We start from the raw sequence: 17,289 nt of genomic DNA on the forward strand, positions 1-17,289 counted from the left end.
ATACCTTGGAAACATCAGCTAATCCAGGGGAAGATACCTTCACTGAATATATAATACCAAGAAACAGCTGTGAAAGAAAGCCATAAAGCCCTCACCACGGTGTATCGAATGTCAAGCAGAAGAGGGGGACTTTCTTTATGCAATATGGAACGGTCGCATCACTGGAAAATTCTGGGAAGGAGCAGAAATTGGCCTTGTTTTATACTCAATTGCCTTATCCTCATTCCCCAAATGGCCACATTAAACATTCTAGAAAATAATGGGTTCAATCGATTTGACAATGCATGTTTAGGTACAGAATTTAGAGACGCTGACCAACACTGGTGGAGACCAGAAGCCCCAGACATTGCCAAGTGGAAAGCAGAAATGGAAACTTGCAACCTGTTAGAATTTCTAGTATTTATGGGGGTATCCAAAACACCAGAAAATATGGGGAAACTAGATGGAATGTCAGGGAATCCCACTGGGGTAGAGGCAGTTTAAGAATAATGCAGTGTTAAATTACTACTCCTGATCTGGATTTGTATGTACTGACATTCTGCCTATGATTTCTCATAGACTGAAGTCTATTGAAAAGTGCCAAAGTTGACTTGTATTTTTGAGCTAGTTAAGTACAGAATGCAATTAAAATGTTATATAGAAAAAATGACATAAAGCTGCAATATGAGGACTTAAATAGCACAATAGTCCAACTCCTCTCTTAAGGTGTATCAAAATGGCAATAAATTCGGAAGTTTTGCCTTGATTATTTTGAAACTTCTAATCGCGTGCAGGTTTTTCAACTTAATTTGCCTACTTCCCAGGGAATAAGCTGTTCACATGAAGAAATCAGTTCTACCTACAAATGTTAAATCGTAAAATAACTCTTCATTAAGCTGTTATTATGAATAATGGAATCTAAATTATTAGGAAAGGAGTGTATGTTTGTGATATTTCTATTACAGAAATCAATTACAAATGCTCTATATAATTAGCAAACAAATATAAAATCATTATGGACATGAACTTCGATGCTTTTGAAGTGTTTATATTAAACTGAAATGCTGTGACATCCACTGAAGACAATGGAGTGGCTCAGAGCCAATAGTGGCTGCTTTAGGTTTTCTGCTCCAACATGTTAATGTTTGCCTTCCTTTTTCTCAGTTTTTTTCATTTATATCATTCTACCATGAGTAGGTGTAATACTTTAGTAGGCTTACAACCGTTTTTATTAGGCTGGCCTGGTTATTAAAGTCCAATTCCTTCGTATGTGGCTGGGCCCATAACTCAGATGCAAGGCCTTTAGCAACTGATACAGGCCTTGGACAGCAGGCTATCATTCTGTATTAAAATGGCAGGAAATAATCACAAATTTTCTAAACTTGGGGGCACATTTATAAAAAAATCATGCAGCTCCGCAAACCACTTTACTTTGCTGTGTGATAGGGAAAAGGCAGGAAAGCGCAATAATATACATTGTACAGTGCATGTCTGTATTTTCCTTGCATTGGCACACCATGTGCTACCTAACATAAATGCAGGCCCCCTTGCACCATGGTGCAAGGTTGCCTGTGTTGTATGCTAGATTGTTTTTGTGCAGGAAGGGGCACCTTCCTGCACAAAAACAATCCTCTGAGGCATTTTCCTCTTTTTATGAGTGCTGCAAAGAGGGAATAACTGGTAGAAATAAAGATATTTCTCCTCGTTACACCTCAACTAGGAAGGCGTGACATTTTAATGCATTACCAGGTCTAGCAGTAATTATAAATATATGAATACTGCAAAATCCATGGGTAGATGTGTGGGAACACCCATGCTTCACCAATGGAACTCCTGCCAGGGGAGAGTAATACAACGCAGCGATTTGAACTGCGTTGTGTTACTGTAGATTTATCAAGCCATGCAGGGCCAAGAAAGGTGGCTTTGTTTGACTTTATAAATCTTACTTAGTAGTTGTGTCTGCCTTGTGCGGCAGAAGGTCAACGCAACTGCTTGAACATTGTGATTCTTTATTTTAAGTGTTCTTCCTCTTACTATTGTTTCTCAGGATGCATTATCAGAAGATGTTAATAGAGGTCTTTAAATAAAGCTTTTCACTATTCCTCATGCATTTGTAGCTCTTCCGTTCATTAGACAACTTCTGAAATAAATCTGCAGACGTCAAACCCCGACTATTCCTTCTGTACCATTATTTATTTTACCAATATGTATTTCATATAGAGACAACACTTGAAAAAGAGCGAGGAAGATAGGCTTACACTTTCTTACCAGTTATTGCATCCATCGCTCCGTTTAATGCTCACGCCAGGTAGGTGCCGCTCTCCGGTCAACAGGTCAAGGCAGGGGCAGTCCTCCTTGTTGACGCAGGCTGTGCCATTCTGAGACAGGACCTGACCATGGGGGCAGTAGCAGCCAGGCTCACATCTCCACACACAGTGCTGTCATTGGGGAAGAAACAGTTTATGAACCTTCAGGAAGAGCAACAGAACCTAGACTGACCTGTCAAAAATGCTGTTTCAATCATCTTAAATATGTAATGCTATATTACACGCTATTGTATGTAATGTATTGGTTCTTCCTACTGCCCTTCTGTTATATTATCCTTTAGTATGGTAAATTATGCTTTGCTGTATTAAGTTGTCTTGTGTGATGCTTGTGGCTATGCTGCATTGTGTTAACATAACCTCTAGGGATATGGGTACAAGTGGCCCATGTTGGACATAATAATTATTGCACCTGATAGCATTTATGGAGTCTGGTAAATATCCCCAGTAAAAGTTGCAGTTGTCGTAAAAACATCTCTTGTTCATCAATTATACAGTCAGAAGCTTTTTTTTTGTTGTTGTTGTTTTTTAAGTACTGGGTTTTATCCGAGCAGACAGAACAGTAATAACAAGCAAAATTTTAACCAGGGACTATTTTACCAAGTTATTTGTTGTCTATCGAATTGTATTTTCATTTTTTTAACCGTTGAGGAAACATGCTGATGGTTTGTGGGTTATCTGTTGAATTATCAACACTTATGAAAAATTGTGACACTACCATTTTAGTTCTATTTGGCACTAATGCACATTGACAGACTTCATTGTCTAAATAAAGTATTTTCGAATCTGAATCACAAGTGCAAACTGCCATGGGGATTACCTTTTCTACAAGTTACACAAATCTCGCGATAAACTGGTGAAGAAGAAGGCTGTGTAGGAAGAACAAAATGATCAATTTCTGAAAAAGAAAAATCTATGGGCGAAGGTGTATGAAGCTATTTAGGGATCGCAAAGCCTGCACGAATAATAAAAAAGCCCATGGTTCTCCCTTTAAATTACTACGAGTAGGAAAATGTTCAAAATCACTTACAAGCTCTGCCCCTGTGTCCCCGTACCGTCCACCATAGTAGTAGGCAAAAACATTCCTGCCTTTTATCAGGCATATGAGTGTCTTACCAAAAGGCACCTCAAGTGGGGTTCCCACCAATTTTAATGACACTTTGAGGCAAATGAAAATGAGGATATCTCCACCGAACAAAGAAGCACTTACTTCATAAAGTTAAGAGGAAGTAACCTTGTTTGGTGGAGATTCACCTCTTCATAGTCATGTTGTTGTCTCTATTCTAGGATTCATGTTATCACAGATTTCTGAAAGAAGAAACCTGAGGAACAATCCCACTGCCAAAATTAAACCCACACAAAGTCAGTGGACACATTTAAATGCGGACCATTACACAGCTGTAGTGTATAATATGCACTAGACATTTACCGAACGAGGTAGCTCTTACTAATTATCCAGTAAAAAGTACTCCAGATGGGCAGATATCTTGTGCAAAACTATGGACTCTTGTTGTATAAACAGGCAGGTGAGGTTTAGTTTTGGCGATGGTGTTCATTTCACAGAAATTAAACCTCAACAGGAAGCACTTACAAATAAAATTGTACTTCTGTAAAGGAAAAATAATCCTAATTTCTTGGGCTTGGAGAAGGGAATGGTCTGTCCATTTGACCCCCCACTGTCCACCTTAGTAGTAAGTAAATTCCTCTCACCTTTTCCCAGGTTGATGGGCAGCTTCTCTAAAGCACCCCCAAGCATGTTTAATAATAATAAATGTAAGAATAAAGTGTATTTATAAAGTTTTAAAAATGAGTAATACTAAATTGAATTTATAGGTAAAATCGTAGTACAATTTATCTTTAAAAAGCCCCAGTGAAATAGACTGGAAAAAACAAAAGTTACAGGGATGTTATAGTTAGATACAGATTGTACCTGGACAAAAACATAGAAATTCACCAGTTATAATTACCTGAGCTAACTTTAACTTACGCCATGGGGACTACGAGTCCCATATCTGCCAGGAGAGGTGGGACTGCCCTGATCATCGCGCTCTTAAGCGCTGCAAGGTCTTCCGCTACAAGGGGAGAGAAGGAGATGCCTTGGGGACTATGAGTCCCACACCTGCCAGGATAGATGCTGGGCTGTACTGATCATCGTGCTCTTTATCGCTGCAAGGTCTCTCCCTACAAGGGGAGAGAAGGAGACACTTTGGAGACTACAAGTCCCATACCTGCCAGGACAGAGATATGGCTGCCCTGATCATCGTGCTCTTAAGAGTTGCAAGGTCTCCCAATGCACAGGACGTGCCCGGGCATCAGCTCAGGCACAAACTGGGCCTGTTTTTGCCCGAGCATCAGGAAGAAGCAGGGCTGGGCCACTCCTCTTGGTCCAGCGACTACGTGTTGTCAGGCTTCTTTAGTATCATCATCTTCATCTTCATCACCTTCACAATCACATATGCTCATAACTCCTGGTTTTGGCCCTGACTGCAATCTACTCCTGGACTTTAACTTGGATTTGACTTTGTTAACCATGCTCTCTTGGACATGGAACCAGGTCTGAGGCGTACAGGGGATCACTTGAGAAAACTTTTGATTTGCTGCACAAGTGTGGGGAACAATTAATCTGAAACCCCCATTTCTATTTCCAGCTGGGGGCTTCCACCGTTGTGTCTTCAGATGCTTGTCTGTTTGGCCTCATTTCTTGCAGGGGGACAAGGGCCTGACTCCGGGCCCCCAGTTACATACTGCCTTGCGTGGCCATGGTCGGCATGTTGCCCCATACATACATTGTTCTATCATTCTAGTTGAGCATCGTCCCCACCAGTGACACTGTGAATCACCCATTCGTGGCCGTCATGACTCACGGGTTGGTGGTCACGCAGGTTTGCGGGGGGAGTCGGTCCGATTTAATGTAAATTTTAAAAAACGTCCCTTCTCGGTTCCGCGCCGCTTCAGCTCCTGGCCGGGTCCTGTTCTCCTGAAGAAGAAGCAGCCACAGGCAGCCTCCCTCCCCTCCCCTAATCCAATCATAACACTGCAATGGCAGCGTTGTGATTGGTGAGGACAGCGCCCGATTGGGCGCCTATGGGGACTCCATTTTCTCCATATAGGCTGCATGCAGCCTACATAGAGAAAAGGCAGAGTGCAAATGACTGGTTTGGTTGGCCCCAGAGGGCCGACCAAACAGTCAGGGCCCACAGCATTGGATAAGCCCCTCCTCCACGACCCGCCCACCTGCCCGCCCTCAACCAGGCATACCCTTCTGCTTTCTCGCAGTGTGAGAAGATGAAACATAAAATGGTATTTAAAATAGCATTTTATGTTTCTGCTTCTCGCACTGTGAGAAAACAGTGGTGCGACGCTCCTCTGCCCTAATGGAGGAGCCGCCCCTCGAATCACCACCATTGATGGCTTTATAGCACAAAACAGATTGAGCTGGCAGAGTCACACTCTCTGATGGGGGATGGTTCCCCTTTTGCTCTTCCAAATTTCTCGAACCCTCCTGGTGATTCCAATGTGCACCTTGAATTTCATAGCTCAAATGTGGGGAGAGGTGGCTTCAGTGTCAATTATCTCGTCTTTGAGGGTGGGCAGGTCTGCAGACCTTCCACATGAGCTCATCTAGTCAAGTTCAAGCCCCAAGAACAAGCGCTGGAAATGGGTGACAGCCCTCAAACTTGGGTGCAGTTATGTTAATGTGGGGGTGCAAACTGAGCTTATGCCAAGCTCCTCCTACCCAGGGAGTTCAACAATGTTTTCAACAAGGTGTTCAACGCAAAATTGAACCAATCATCTCAAGTTTAACGTTTATTTTATGCAGATTGTTGCAGATCCCGGACTGTTTGAAATACCAGAGAGAAGCATTGTTTGGACTGGGCACTGTACGAAGTAGTGCCACGAATAAGACCTTTCTTGTTCAGTCACAAGCTTGCAAGAGAATCTTGTTAGGCCAGAATCTTCCCCTGACATACCTCTGCCCTGTAAGGTGTCAAATAATATTCCCTCTGATCCCTCTGTTCCATTAGGCCTATCAGTTTCTATTGCAGGATTGAGTTCACTGTCAGTGACTCAGCCCATGCCCCCTAAGCCAGGGGTGGTCATTAATTTACCACCTGAAGCTACCCCTTGTATAATGGTCTTAGAGAATGTCCCTCCCTTGATGAGGTCTACATCAGAATTCTATGAGGACTTGAAAAATAAGATGGTTCACTGGTTAGACTTTCACTCTAATTTAGGCACACATATTTATTGTTCAATAAACATGATGCAAAGGGTGAACTGGTTGAGGTCTGATGTTAGGGGGGGGATGGGAATTGTGTTGTGGTAAATTTTAATAGACCCACCAAACCTGAGCATGTCTTGGCCATGTTAGGCTTTGTTAGATCTCCTAGACCATCCAACATTCAGGCACTTCACCTGGGCTTTTTTTAAAAGCCAAAAGGGCTTGTCTAACCCTGTGGAATCGGGTCCCGCAGGGCCAGGGCTCTTAAAGCAGACCTTCATCTACTCCCCTTGTGTCCCCAGCTTTGCAGACAATGAACAAATTTGCTCCTTTGAGTTCCTTGAGACCTGTGATTGACTTACGCCCCCTTCTGTTTCCATGTGTATAACATCCCCTGCGGATATCTTAACTAGTAATTAGCATGATTTCCTGTTGTTGTCCTGGAATATTGCGGGCCTGGCAGCTACGTTTAATGATTGTAACTGGGTGCAGTTTGTTCGGAAATACCAGGAGATTTTTCTACAAGAAACATGGAAAGGCAAAACCTTTTATCCCTCAATCAGGGTTGGTAAAGCGCATTTACTCACCAGTGAAGGTCTCAAGGCACTGGGAGGGAGGGGGCAGCTCTGTTGAGTGCTGGACTAATCCGAAAAGCAAGGTTTTGAGGTCCTTCCTGAACTGGAGCAGTGTGAGGGCTTGCCGGAGGTGGAGGGGGAGATTGTTCCAGGCCTTGGCTGCGAGGTAGGAGTAGGACTTTCCATCTGCTCTGGTCTTGTAGATACATGGGACGGAGGCCAGAGCGAGGATGGCTGATCGGAGGTGTCTTTTGGGTGCATGGAAGGAGAGTTGGTTGTTCAGGTATATTGGTTCAGTGTTGGGAAGGGCATTGTATGCATGGGTGAGGAGTTTGAAGGTTATTCTTCTTTTGACTGGGAACCAGTGAAGATCGCTGAGGTGTTGGGAGATGTGACTGCGATGGAGAATGTTGAGGATAAGTCTGGCTGCAGCGCTCTGGACGGTCTGGAGTTTGCGAATGTGTTTCTTGTTGATTCCGGTATGGAGGGCATTGCCATAGTCCAGTCTGCTGCTGATGAGCGCATGCATGCGTGACAGTTTTTCTGGATTCGGATGGGACCAATCTGAACGTCTTTCGAAACATGCGGAGGGTGTTGAAGCAGATACAGCATTGATCTAGATCCTAGAAGGATACCAAACCTATTTTATTCCGGTTGTGGTTTCAACTGTGGGGAGGGTCAAGGGGGTTGATTACCTTTGCCTTCTTGGAATTGCATGGTATAATTAAGGATTTCACCTGGGACTTGCACCTGTGGCAAGCGCAGAAGTCAACCCACCCAGGCTATACATCTTTTGCTTTAATTCATTGTTATAATGCTAAAGCCTGATCCGACGAGGTATCTAACATCTCCACTTTAAGTTTCACCATTGAATCTGTGATTGTGAACAGATATGGGATGGAGAAGGTCATATTAGTGGGTGTTTTTAATTGTCATTTATCGGATTGTCCTTCAGATCTATCGATTAGCAAACCCAAATGTATGTTGGCACAGGGGATGCATATGGTTTATACATGGGAAGGCTCGGAGCTCAATACAATCTTAAGCACCTATCTTGTTTTCTCTATGGAGAAATTAGTTAAGTTCATCAATACCTGTATTTTACCAACTTTTAGAGGAACGGGTTGTGCCTACATAATAGATTTTATTTTTGTATCAGTTCCCCTGTTTTTGTTTATTTCCAATTTTAGTATAGTGCACAGCCCAATCAGTGATTGTAGCCCCCTGTCCTTAATGATCAGTGGGTTAAACGGTGGTGCTAGGACCTCCTCAGCTATTCCGGGTTGGTTCCCCCTCATAGATCAGGGTAGGAGGCTCAGATGGTCTCTGGTGGAGCCCATGCAGTTTAAAGAGTCTCTTATTTCAGGGTGCCGGCAAGAAATCTCCACATGTTTGGATCCATGTTCCTCGAGACGAGCCATCTTATTGGCATATGCAGGTATCTAACAAAAGATGTTAGAACTACTTAGGGCTCCTGCAACAAACAAAAGGCCACAGGAATCAAAATTGTTTGAAAGCAATTTTTCCAAGGCCCTTCATTGCCTGAAGGCCACCTTGAGGCAGGTACCTGGAGACAAGGAATGGGTAGCTGCCTGTTGTAGGGGGTACAAATTAGCACTTGTTAATTGTAAATCCATCCTTAGAAAGAGATCCTGGGATGATCTAGCACAAGCATGTACGACCAAATTTAGTTCCTTGTTTTGGCGAATAATAAATCAGCCATGCGTTGCCAGCTCTATTTCATCACGTTACAGAGCAACAGTGGATATGGATAGAGCACTATCAAGGTATCCATAACTATGGGTCAAGTAGGGGTAAGGAGGACCAGGATGGATTCGCGAGTGAAAGATCCAACGTGATTTTCACCTTAGATGAAGTCACTCAGAGCTTCTGGGCACTAGAACGCAATAAGGCCTCAGGGCCTGATGGGATATCCACTGATCTGCTTTTGGATGATATTGAGATCTGGGATCATCCCTGACGATGGTCCTCAATGGAGCATTGAGGGAGGGCACTCTGCCCTCATGGTCCACCGATGCAACTGCACTGATGTTTAAGAAGGGGGATAAAGACAACCCCAATGTTACCGGACTATATATATATATATATATATATATATATATATATATATATATATATATATATATATATATATATATATATATATATATATATAACTGAAAAAACCATAGGTTTCAGGGGCGTTGTAGTTAGCTGGACATTTCACTCGTACAAAACCATTGAAATTCCCCCGTTATAGTTAGTTCAGCTAACTATAACTCGCGTGCCCGCAATGCACTGCTGATGACGTAACATATTACATCACTCATGACATGGTCAGTGACATCACTCATGACATCACCCATGACATCTCAAATGACATCACTGATTACATCATCCAGTGAATGTGTGTTTTTCTGAAAATTACATATGTTTTATATATGTATATCTCAAGGTCGATGGAAGAATAAATGGGTATATAAGTGTCTAAATGGATGATTTGTTTTTGAAAAATTGATTGTATAACTGACTGATTAAGTGTATCTTAGTGAATACATGGCTTAGTGAGTAATGTTTAAATGTGTAAATATCTGTATCAGTCTCTCACTTTGTGTATAAGTGGCTGCATGGGTTGGTGAGTAGCTACATGAGTGTCTATATAGGTTATTAGTTGGTTTTTTGAGTATCAGTAGGAGTGTCTGAGTGTCTGTATGGTTCGGTGGGGGTATTACGTAGTGCATAGGTGCATGAATGAGTGACTCACTGTTTGTATGTGTTGAAGACAGCATGTGTGCAGGACTGTATGTGTGGATGAGTGTGTGCATGGGTGTGTTAGTGAGTGATAGACTGTCTCAATAGTGTCTTTATGAGTAACTACATATGTTTTAAACTAGTATATGTGACTATTGGTGTATATAAGTGAGTATATGTGAGAGTGAGAGATTGAAAGAGTTCCTGTATGAATAAGTATGTGTTTCTATAAGTGATTGTTTAAAAGACTAAGTATGTGTAAGTTTCTGTAGAAGTAAGTGTGGTGGTGTGTGTATAACTGTATATGCGAATAAATGGATGTTTGATTCTTTATTAGCATGAGTGACTATGTGTGTGAGTAACTCTATGGATGAGTGGCGTTGTGTAACAGGATGTATAGGTGTGTGAGTACATATGATGAGTGAGTACATGGATGTTTGATTCTTTATTAGCATGAGTGACTATGTGTGTGAGTAACTCTATGGATGAGTGGCGTTGTGTAACAGGATGTATAGGTGTGTGAGTACATATGATGAGTGAGTACATGTATGAGTGACTGTATAGGACTGTTGGTGAATGAGTGTATGTGTATGTGGATCTTAGAATTACTGAATAGGTTGTTGTAACTGGTATTGGTATGTCCATTGTTTTGAACATTGTAGTTTCTATTTTTGAATGTGTGTATCAAAGGTTATATTAGGGGAAGAGGAGGTCTGCCACTCTATCACAAGGATGATGTCATCAGTGATGTCATTAGTGATGTCATTTGAGATGTCATCAGTGATGTCATGAGTGATGTCACTGACCATGTCATGAGTGATGTAATATGTGACGTCATCAGCAGTGCATTGCGGGCGCGCGAGTTATAGTTAGCTGAACTAACTATAACAGGGGAATTTCAATGGTTTTGTACGAGTGAAAAGTCCAGCTAACTATAACGCCCCTGAAACCTATGGTTTTTTCAGTGAATTTCTAAGGTTTTTTAAATGCTAATTCCTAACTATAACGTGCCTGAAACCTATGTTTTTTTCAGTGAATTTCAAAAGGTTTTTTAAATGCTAATTTCTAACTATGCCTACAGAGATAGAACATGTGAAGAAAGAAGAAAAAATGCACAGAAAGAAAAAAAAGAAATGCAGAAAGAAGCAACAGAAGTCCTCAAAGACGAAGAAAAGTGCAGGAAGAAGGATAACGTGCAGAAAGAACAAACAAAAGAGCAGAAAGAAGCCTTGTTGCAAAATCATCCTGTACCCTCAACTTTTTCAGACGGATACTGGTGGTAACTGAGTCTGACTAACCAGTCCTGTTAAAAGACACTCAGAATACAGTGAAAACACCTACATACACTAGGGAACACTATGCGTTGGGGTCCCCCTGTGATCAGCATGACCTCCTCTGTGAGCCCCTAGTACATAATAGGGCAGGGGATTAAAACTACCTCTTAAAACGCGCCACAGGACGTGTTTGCACACGTCGCCTCAGGCCCCGTCCCCTCACTTCCCCACTGTGTAAACACGCCCTGTGGCCGTTTTAAGTTGGGAGATTAAGTCCCCTTGAATCCTGAGGGTCCCTAGGGTCCAACTAGACCACTAGGTACCTCCAGTAAGCGCCACAGAGCTGCGTTGCAGAGAGATGTAAAAAGGGGCACGGCCTAGACCACCTCTCTGCAACGCAGCGGAGTGGTGCTTACTGGAAGCACCTGGTGGGCTAGTTGGCCCCCAGGGTCCCTCAGGATTGAAGGGGAATTATTTCCCCAACTTAAAACGCGCTACAGGGATTGTTTGCACACGTTAACTCAGGCCCGTCCCCTCCCTTCACCACTGTGTAAACACGCCCTGTGGCCATTTTTAGTTGAGAGATTAAGTTCATTTGAATCCTGAGGGTACCTAGGGTCCAACTAGCCCACTAGGTACCTCCAGTATGCGCCACAGAGCTGCGTTGCAGAGAGGTGTAAAAAGTGGCACGGCCTGGACCACCTCTCTGCAACGCAGCTCAGTGGCGCTTACTGGAAGCACCTGGTGGGCTAGTTAGCCCCCAGGGGCCCTCAGGATTGAAGGGGAATTATTTCCCCAACTTAAAACGCGCCATAGGGCGTGTTTGCACACGTCACCTCAGGCCCCGTCCCCTCCCTTCACCACTGTGTAAACGCACCCTGTGGCCGTTCTAAGTTGAGAGATTAAGTCCCCTTGAATCCTAAGGGTCCCTAGGGTCAAACTAGCCCACTAGGTACCTCCAGTAAGCGCCACAGAGCTGCGTTGCATGGAGGTGTAAAAAGGGGCGTGGCGCACACTGGAGATACCTGTTGGGCTAGTTGGCCCTCAGGGACCCTCAGTATTGAAGGGGAATTAATTCCCCAACTTACAACTGGCCAGGGGGCGCATTTGCAGAGTGCTGCAAGGAGGGGGCGTGGCCTCCAGCGCGATGCCGGTCTTTTATTTATTTTATTTTTTTAAGAAGGAAGGCTGTGTGGCCCCCCTTCTTTTTCTAATTTACTGACCCTGGGGACCCCATCCCCCAGGGCCTGCACCCTAATTTTTTTTGTTGAAAAAAATACATTTGGCCATCCCAAGGCCTTAATCGGCCCCGGGGACCCCAACCCCCGGGTCATGGCCTTTTCTTTATTTAAATTCTTTAGGAGGGGGCTGCGTTGCCCCCCTCCTCAGGCCACTTATGGCTCCGGGGACCCCATCCCCCGGGGCCGGCCTTTATTTTTTATTATTTTAAAAATATACATATTTATAGAAACACCTAGGACATGCTGGACAAACCGTAAGTACCTATCACCATGACGATTTGCGTGATATTCATTAAAAGGCGACTATCCATAGAATGAATCCACATGGAATGTATTTACACCGCTAGTGAAGCTCTGACGTGTCTGACGCCCTACCGTGCCTAATCCCGGCGCCCCCGCCGGTGAGTACTCTCCAAGTAGACACCCTTGTTGTTTATTTATACAAACATGGGTAGCTATTGACGGGCACATTTAATATACACGCACACCAAGCCATTCAAAGGGGATTCAACAAAAATTCGACCAAACTATGCAAGAAACCCCCTTCACGGTTAATAAAAAACACATCCACCGCCGGATGTGTAATACTTTTTATTTTACTCTCTGGAAAGGAGACGAACCTCACTTGAGAGTCACAGCGTGCTCCTGGCTGAGCCCAATGCTGTGTTACACCCACCAGTGCCCGCCGATTGCCTCACACCTCTGTGTTGTATTCCACCAGCTAGTGCGTATGCTATGACACTCTCTAGCCCATGTGCACTGTAACACCACCCCATGAATATGTCATGCCACACCTGCCTTCGCACGGGTTATATTGCCCCATCTAACGTGCCTTCCTCGATGTGTATGTTATAACGCACAGCGCTATGCCATACATATTACAATCTGGGATCCATATCTTTGTCACAGTGCATATGCAACGTTACACTCCCCAGCACATATTTTATATTACAACTTTAGAGACTAGTTATGTTACACAACACTGCCCTGTGCATATTACACTCCAAGGCGCATATCGCATAGCACACGCTAGTGCCTGTGCTATCTTGCGCTCTCCAATGAATCTGTCATTGCGCACAATGTATTGCATATTATATTTCACGCCCCGGTTCATCTTATATCACACTTTTTGGTGCATAGTTTATACCATATACTACATCATTCATTTTCAATCGTGCTCTCAGGACTATGTTCTATATAACACTGCGTCCACCTACCCTTTTCACGGGCATTACATTTTGCGATGGGGGTGGAGGGTCAGGGGGAGTTCTTGCCAAGTGAGCCCGGAGTCACAGTCACAAACGTCCTCTTCTTCCTGAATAAAAGTGAGATTATGCTGCATACTTGTTCATATTTTAAGTAGTTCGCACAGACACACATTTTAAAAACAAAAAAGTTCCTAATACCCACCTTCTCTGAACAGTTAGCTTGCTGCCCCATCAACCTCCTCCCTATCCTCTGTTGTCTGAATCCATGGACTAGCCTCCTCCCTCCTGCCATGCATGGTCTGATGTGCTGCCACTGCCCTCCATTTAGCATGATGTACCAGTCCACTCCTCCTGCCCTCCATTGCCCAATTCTATGGCCCATCATTGACCTCCTGCTTAGCCTCTGTGCTTAGCTTGCTGCCCCTATTCTCCTTCCCCCTGCCCTCCGATGTCTTTGTGCATGCCCCTGCTCCATCCTTTTTGCCCACTATGTTCCATGGACCTGCCACTCCTATCTACTCTGAGTGTTCTGTTGAGCTGCCACTCCCCTCCCACCTGCCTAGCATTGTCAGATGACTGTAACCTGTCCCTGCCACCTCCACCCTGCCTGTCCACATGCCATGCCCCTATCCCCTTCCTCCTGTCCTCCATGGTCCAATTTACTGCCACACCCTTCTGCCCTCCCTGATCTGTTGTGCTGCAACTGCTCCTCCTGCCTGCCCCGCGCGGTCTGTTGTGAGGCCCCTTCCCCTGAACTCTGTCTGTGCCCAGGTCCTGACACTCCCTTCTATCCTCCATGGTCCTTTGTGCATGCCCCTGCACCCTCCTTCTTGCCCATCATTGCCATTGTGCTGCCACTAACCCTCCCGCTTGCCATGCATGGTTTTCTGTGCTGCCATGGCCCCTCCCACCTTCCCTGTGTGGTCAGCTAGCTGCCCCTGACCCCCTCCCACCTTCCCTCCATGGTCTGTGTGTATGCCACCATAGTCTCATTGTTGCTCTCCATGGTGTGTCTTGTTTCTAGTGCCCATCCTGCCTGACCTCCATGGTCATCTTGCTGCTCCTGCCCTGCCACCTTGCCCCCAGCCCTCTGTTTCCATGTGCAGACCCCCTATTCCCTCCCTCCTGGCGTGTCTGTTCCATTGTAATGCCCCTGATCCGTCCCTCCTGCCCTTTATGGTCTGTTATGCTGCAGCTTTCTCTCCTGTCTGTCCATTATGGTCAGCTAGCTACCATTGCCTCTTTCCCATCTGTTCTGTTGTCCATGTGCATGGTCCTGTCCCCTCCCTATTGCTTTCTATGGATTGTTGTGCTGCACTCCCGTCCCACATGCGCTGTGTGGTGTATTGTGCTGCTGCAATCCCTGATCCCTGCCCTGTAGCGTCAGTTTGGTGCACCTCTCCATGTCCCTCCTGTCCTCTGTTATCCGAGTCCATGTCCCTACCCCAATTCCTCCTGCCTACCATGATTCAATGTACCATACTTGCGAACATTTTGAACTTGGTAAGAGGGAGATTTTGAAAAAAAACTGGGGTTTTCATTTTCCCCTTTGAGTTACATTGAAAAAGAGGAGATTGTAGACAGGAGACAGATCAAATAAAGCCCATTTGAGCTTAAAAACATTGAACGTTTCCTTGCTGAAACGGGTCTGTTGGCATGTATGGTTGTAATACCACTGCCTCTTCCTTCTGCCCACAATGGTCTATTATATTGCCACAGCCTCTCTTACCAGTCCTGTATTGTTGGTTTGTTGCCCCTGCCCCCCTTTCCACTGCCCTCCAGAGTCTGTTGTGCTGCCACTGCCCTTCCTGCCTAGCCAGTGTGATCAAATTGTTGCCTCTGCACTCTCCTACCTGCCTTCAATTTTCAGAGTCCGTGCCCCTGGCCTCTACCTCTCAACAGTATCCCAATGAACAACTAGATTGCTAACATTCTATATTTATTACAAAAGTGTGGAACGCCTGACGTCATCTTGATGTAATCAAAACTGTAATACATAGAGTATTTCCTTTAGAAATTACATATATGAGAGGGTCTTATTTGCATCAAAATTATGGTTAGTGCTCTAAAAAACTAAAATGAGGACATATTTTCTGAGTTTTCAAATAGCGACAAAGAACTTTTAAATTATTTGTAATCTTTATGTTTTTTTATCCAGTTGACCACTTGATTAAATGTTGCACCTTGGCGAGAGGATGTGGTGTTACTTCCAGAGCTGCTGACTTTGCAACTGAGGAACCAGGTTGGAGTTTCTGCTTCAGCTCAACATTCTGTGATTGTGGTCAAATCACTTATCTCCCCATGTCTACAACCAAAATGAATTTGATCTTGTGTGATGTAACCAATGCTCATGTAAAGCATTCCAATACCTGACAAGTCTGCACTATATAAAACTGCAAATACACAAAAAATAAGTGTTTTGCACACTTCTGTCATTGGGCTACATGTGGGCTACATCTGGGTGATATTTGTGCTGCATTTAGGCTCTTTTGTGTCTGGTGGCCATCTTGGGAGATTTATTTGTTATGAAGTTTCCTAATTATCTCATTTACTTCAGTCTCCTCAGTAGGAAATGCTTTCAGTTTTTTACTTTGATTCCATCAAGAACGTATTCAGATATGTCACACATTTGCCATAAATTCTGAATGTTAGCACTCTAGTTGCTCATTAGATCACTGTAGTAAAGCTACTGCTCACCGCGGAAGTCTGCTGCTGGTATTAAAAGTGCATGTTTCAGTCTGCATATCAGAATTTTTTAATGAAATAGAAGAGGATTTGAGAAGTCACTCAAAATGGGCTCTAATTTTTCTTTCTTCAGCACTAATCATAATTTCTATGGCAAAATGAACCCCCTCATTGTGTTCCTTTTTAAATTAAATGTTTTAAGTGTTACCAGTTTATTCCAATCAAGATGGCTTCAGGTGTGCCATACTTTTGTCATAAGTAAGACAGTAAGCGCTCTAGTTGTTCTTAAGAACACTCTGGGACATTCTGTCATTAGGCTATACTTGGGCTACATCTGGGTGATATTTGGGCTACATTTGGGCTCTTTTGTCTCTGGTGGCCATCTTGGGAGATTTATTTGTTATGAAGTTTCCCAATTTCCTAATTTACTGCAGTCTCCTCAGTGGGAATACTTTCAGTTTTTTATTTTGGTTCCATCAAGAAGGCATTCAGATGTGTCACACATTTGCCATAAATTCTGAATGTTAGCACTCTAGTGGCTCATTAGATCACTGTAGTAAAACTACTGCTCACCAGGGAAGTCTGCTGCTGGTATTCAAAGTGCATGTTTCAGTCTGCATGTCAGAATTTGTTTATGAAATAGAAGAGGATTTGAGAAGTCAAAATGTGCCCTCATTTTTCTTTCTGCAGAACTAATCATAATTTCTAAGGCAAAATGAACCCCCTCATTTTGTTCCTTTGTAAATTAAATGTTTTAAGTGCTACCACTTTATTCCAATCAAGATGGCTTCAGGTGTGCCATACTTTTGTCATAAGTAAGCCTGTTAGCGCTCTAGTTGTTCGTTAGAACACTCTGGGACATTCTGTCATTGGGCTATACTTGGGCTACATCTGGGTGATATTTGGGCTACATTTGGGCTCTTTTGTCTCTGGTGGCCATCTTGGGAGATTTATTTGTTATGAAGTTTCCTAATTTCCTCATTTACTGCAGTCTACTCAGTAGGAAATACTTTCAGTTTTTTACTTGGTT

At 43.7% G+C, this 17,289-nt stretch overlaps 1 protein-coding gene across 1 annotated transcript in view; it reads right to left on the reverse strand.

The window, feature by feature from the left end:
* LOC146796142 (SCO-spondin-like) overlaps window positions 1–17,289 on the reverse strand; it is a 1,481,201-nt gene that overhangs the window by 797,550 nt on the left and 666,362 nt on the right. Inside the window, exon 77 of the mRNA XM_085631266.1 lies at window positions 2,248–2,417. Coding sequence (XP_085487392.1) covers window positions 2,248–2,417 — 170 coding nt within the window. The remainder of the gene's footprint in view (window positions 1–2,247; window positions 2,418–17,289) is intronic.

This window comes from Triturus cristatus, chromosome 10 (genome assembly GCF_964204655.1).
Source record: "Triturus cristatus chromosome 10, aTriCri1.1, whole genome shotgun sequence".
Lineage (NCBI taxonomy): Eukaryota > Metazoa > Chordata > Amphibia > Caudata > Salamandridae > Triturus > Triturus cristatus.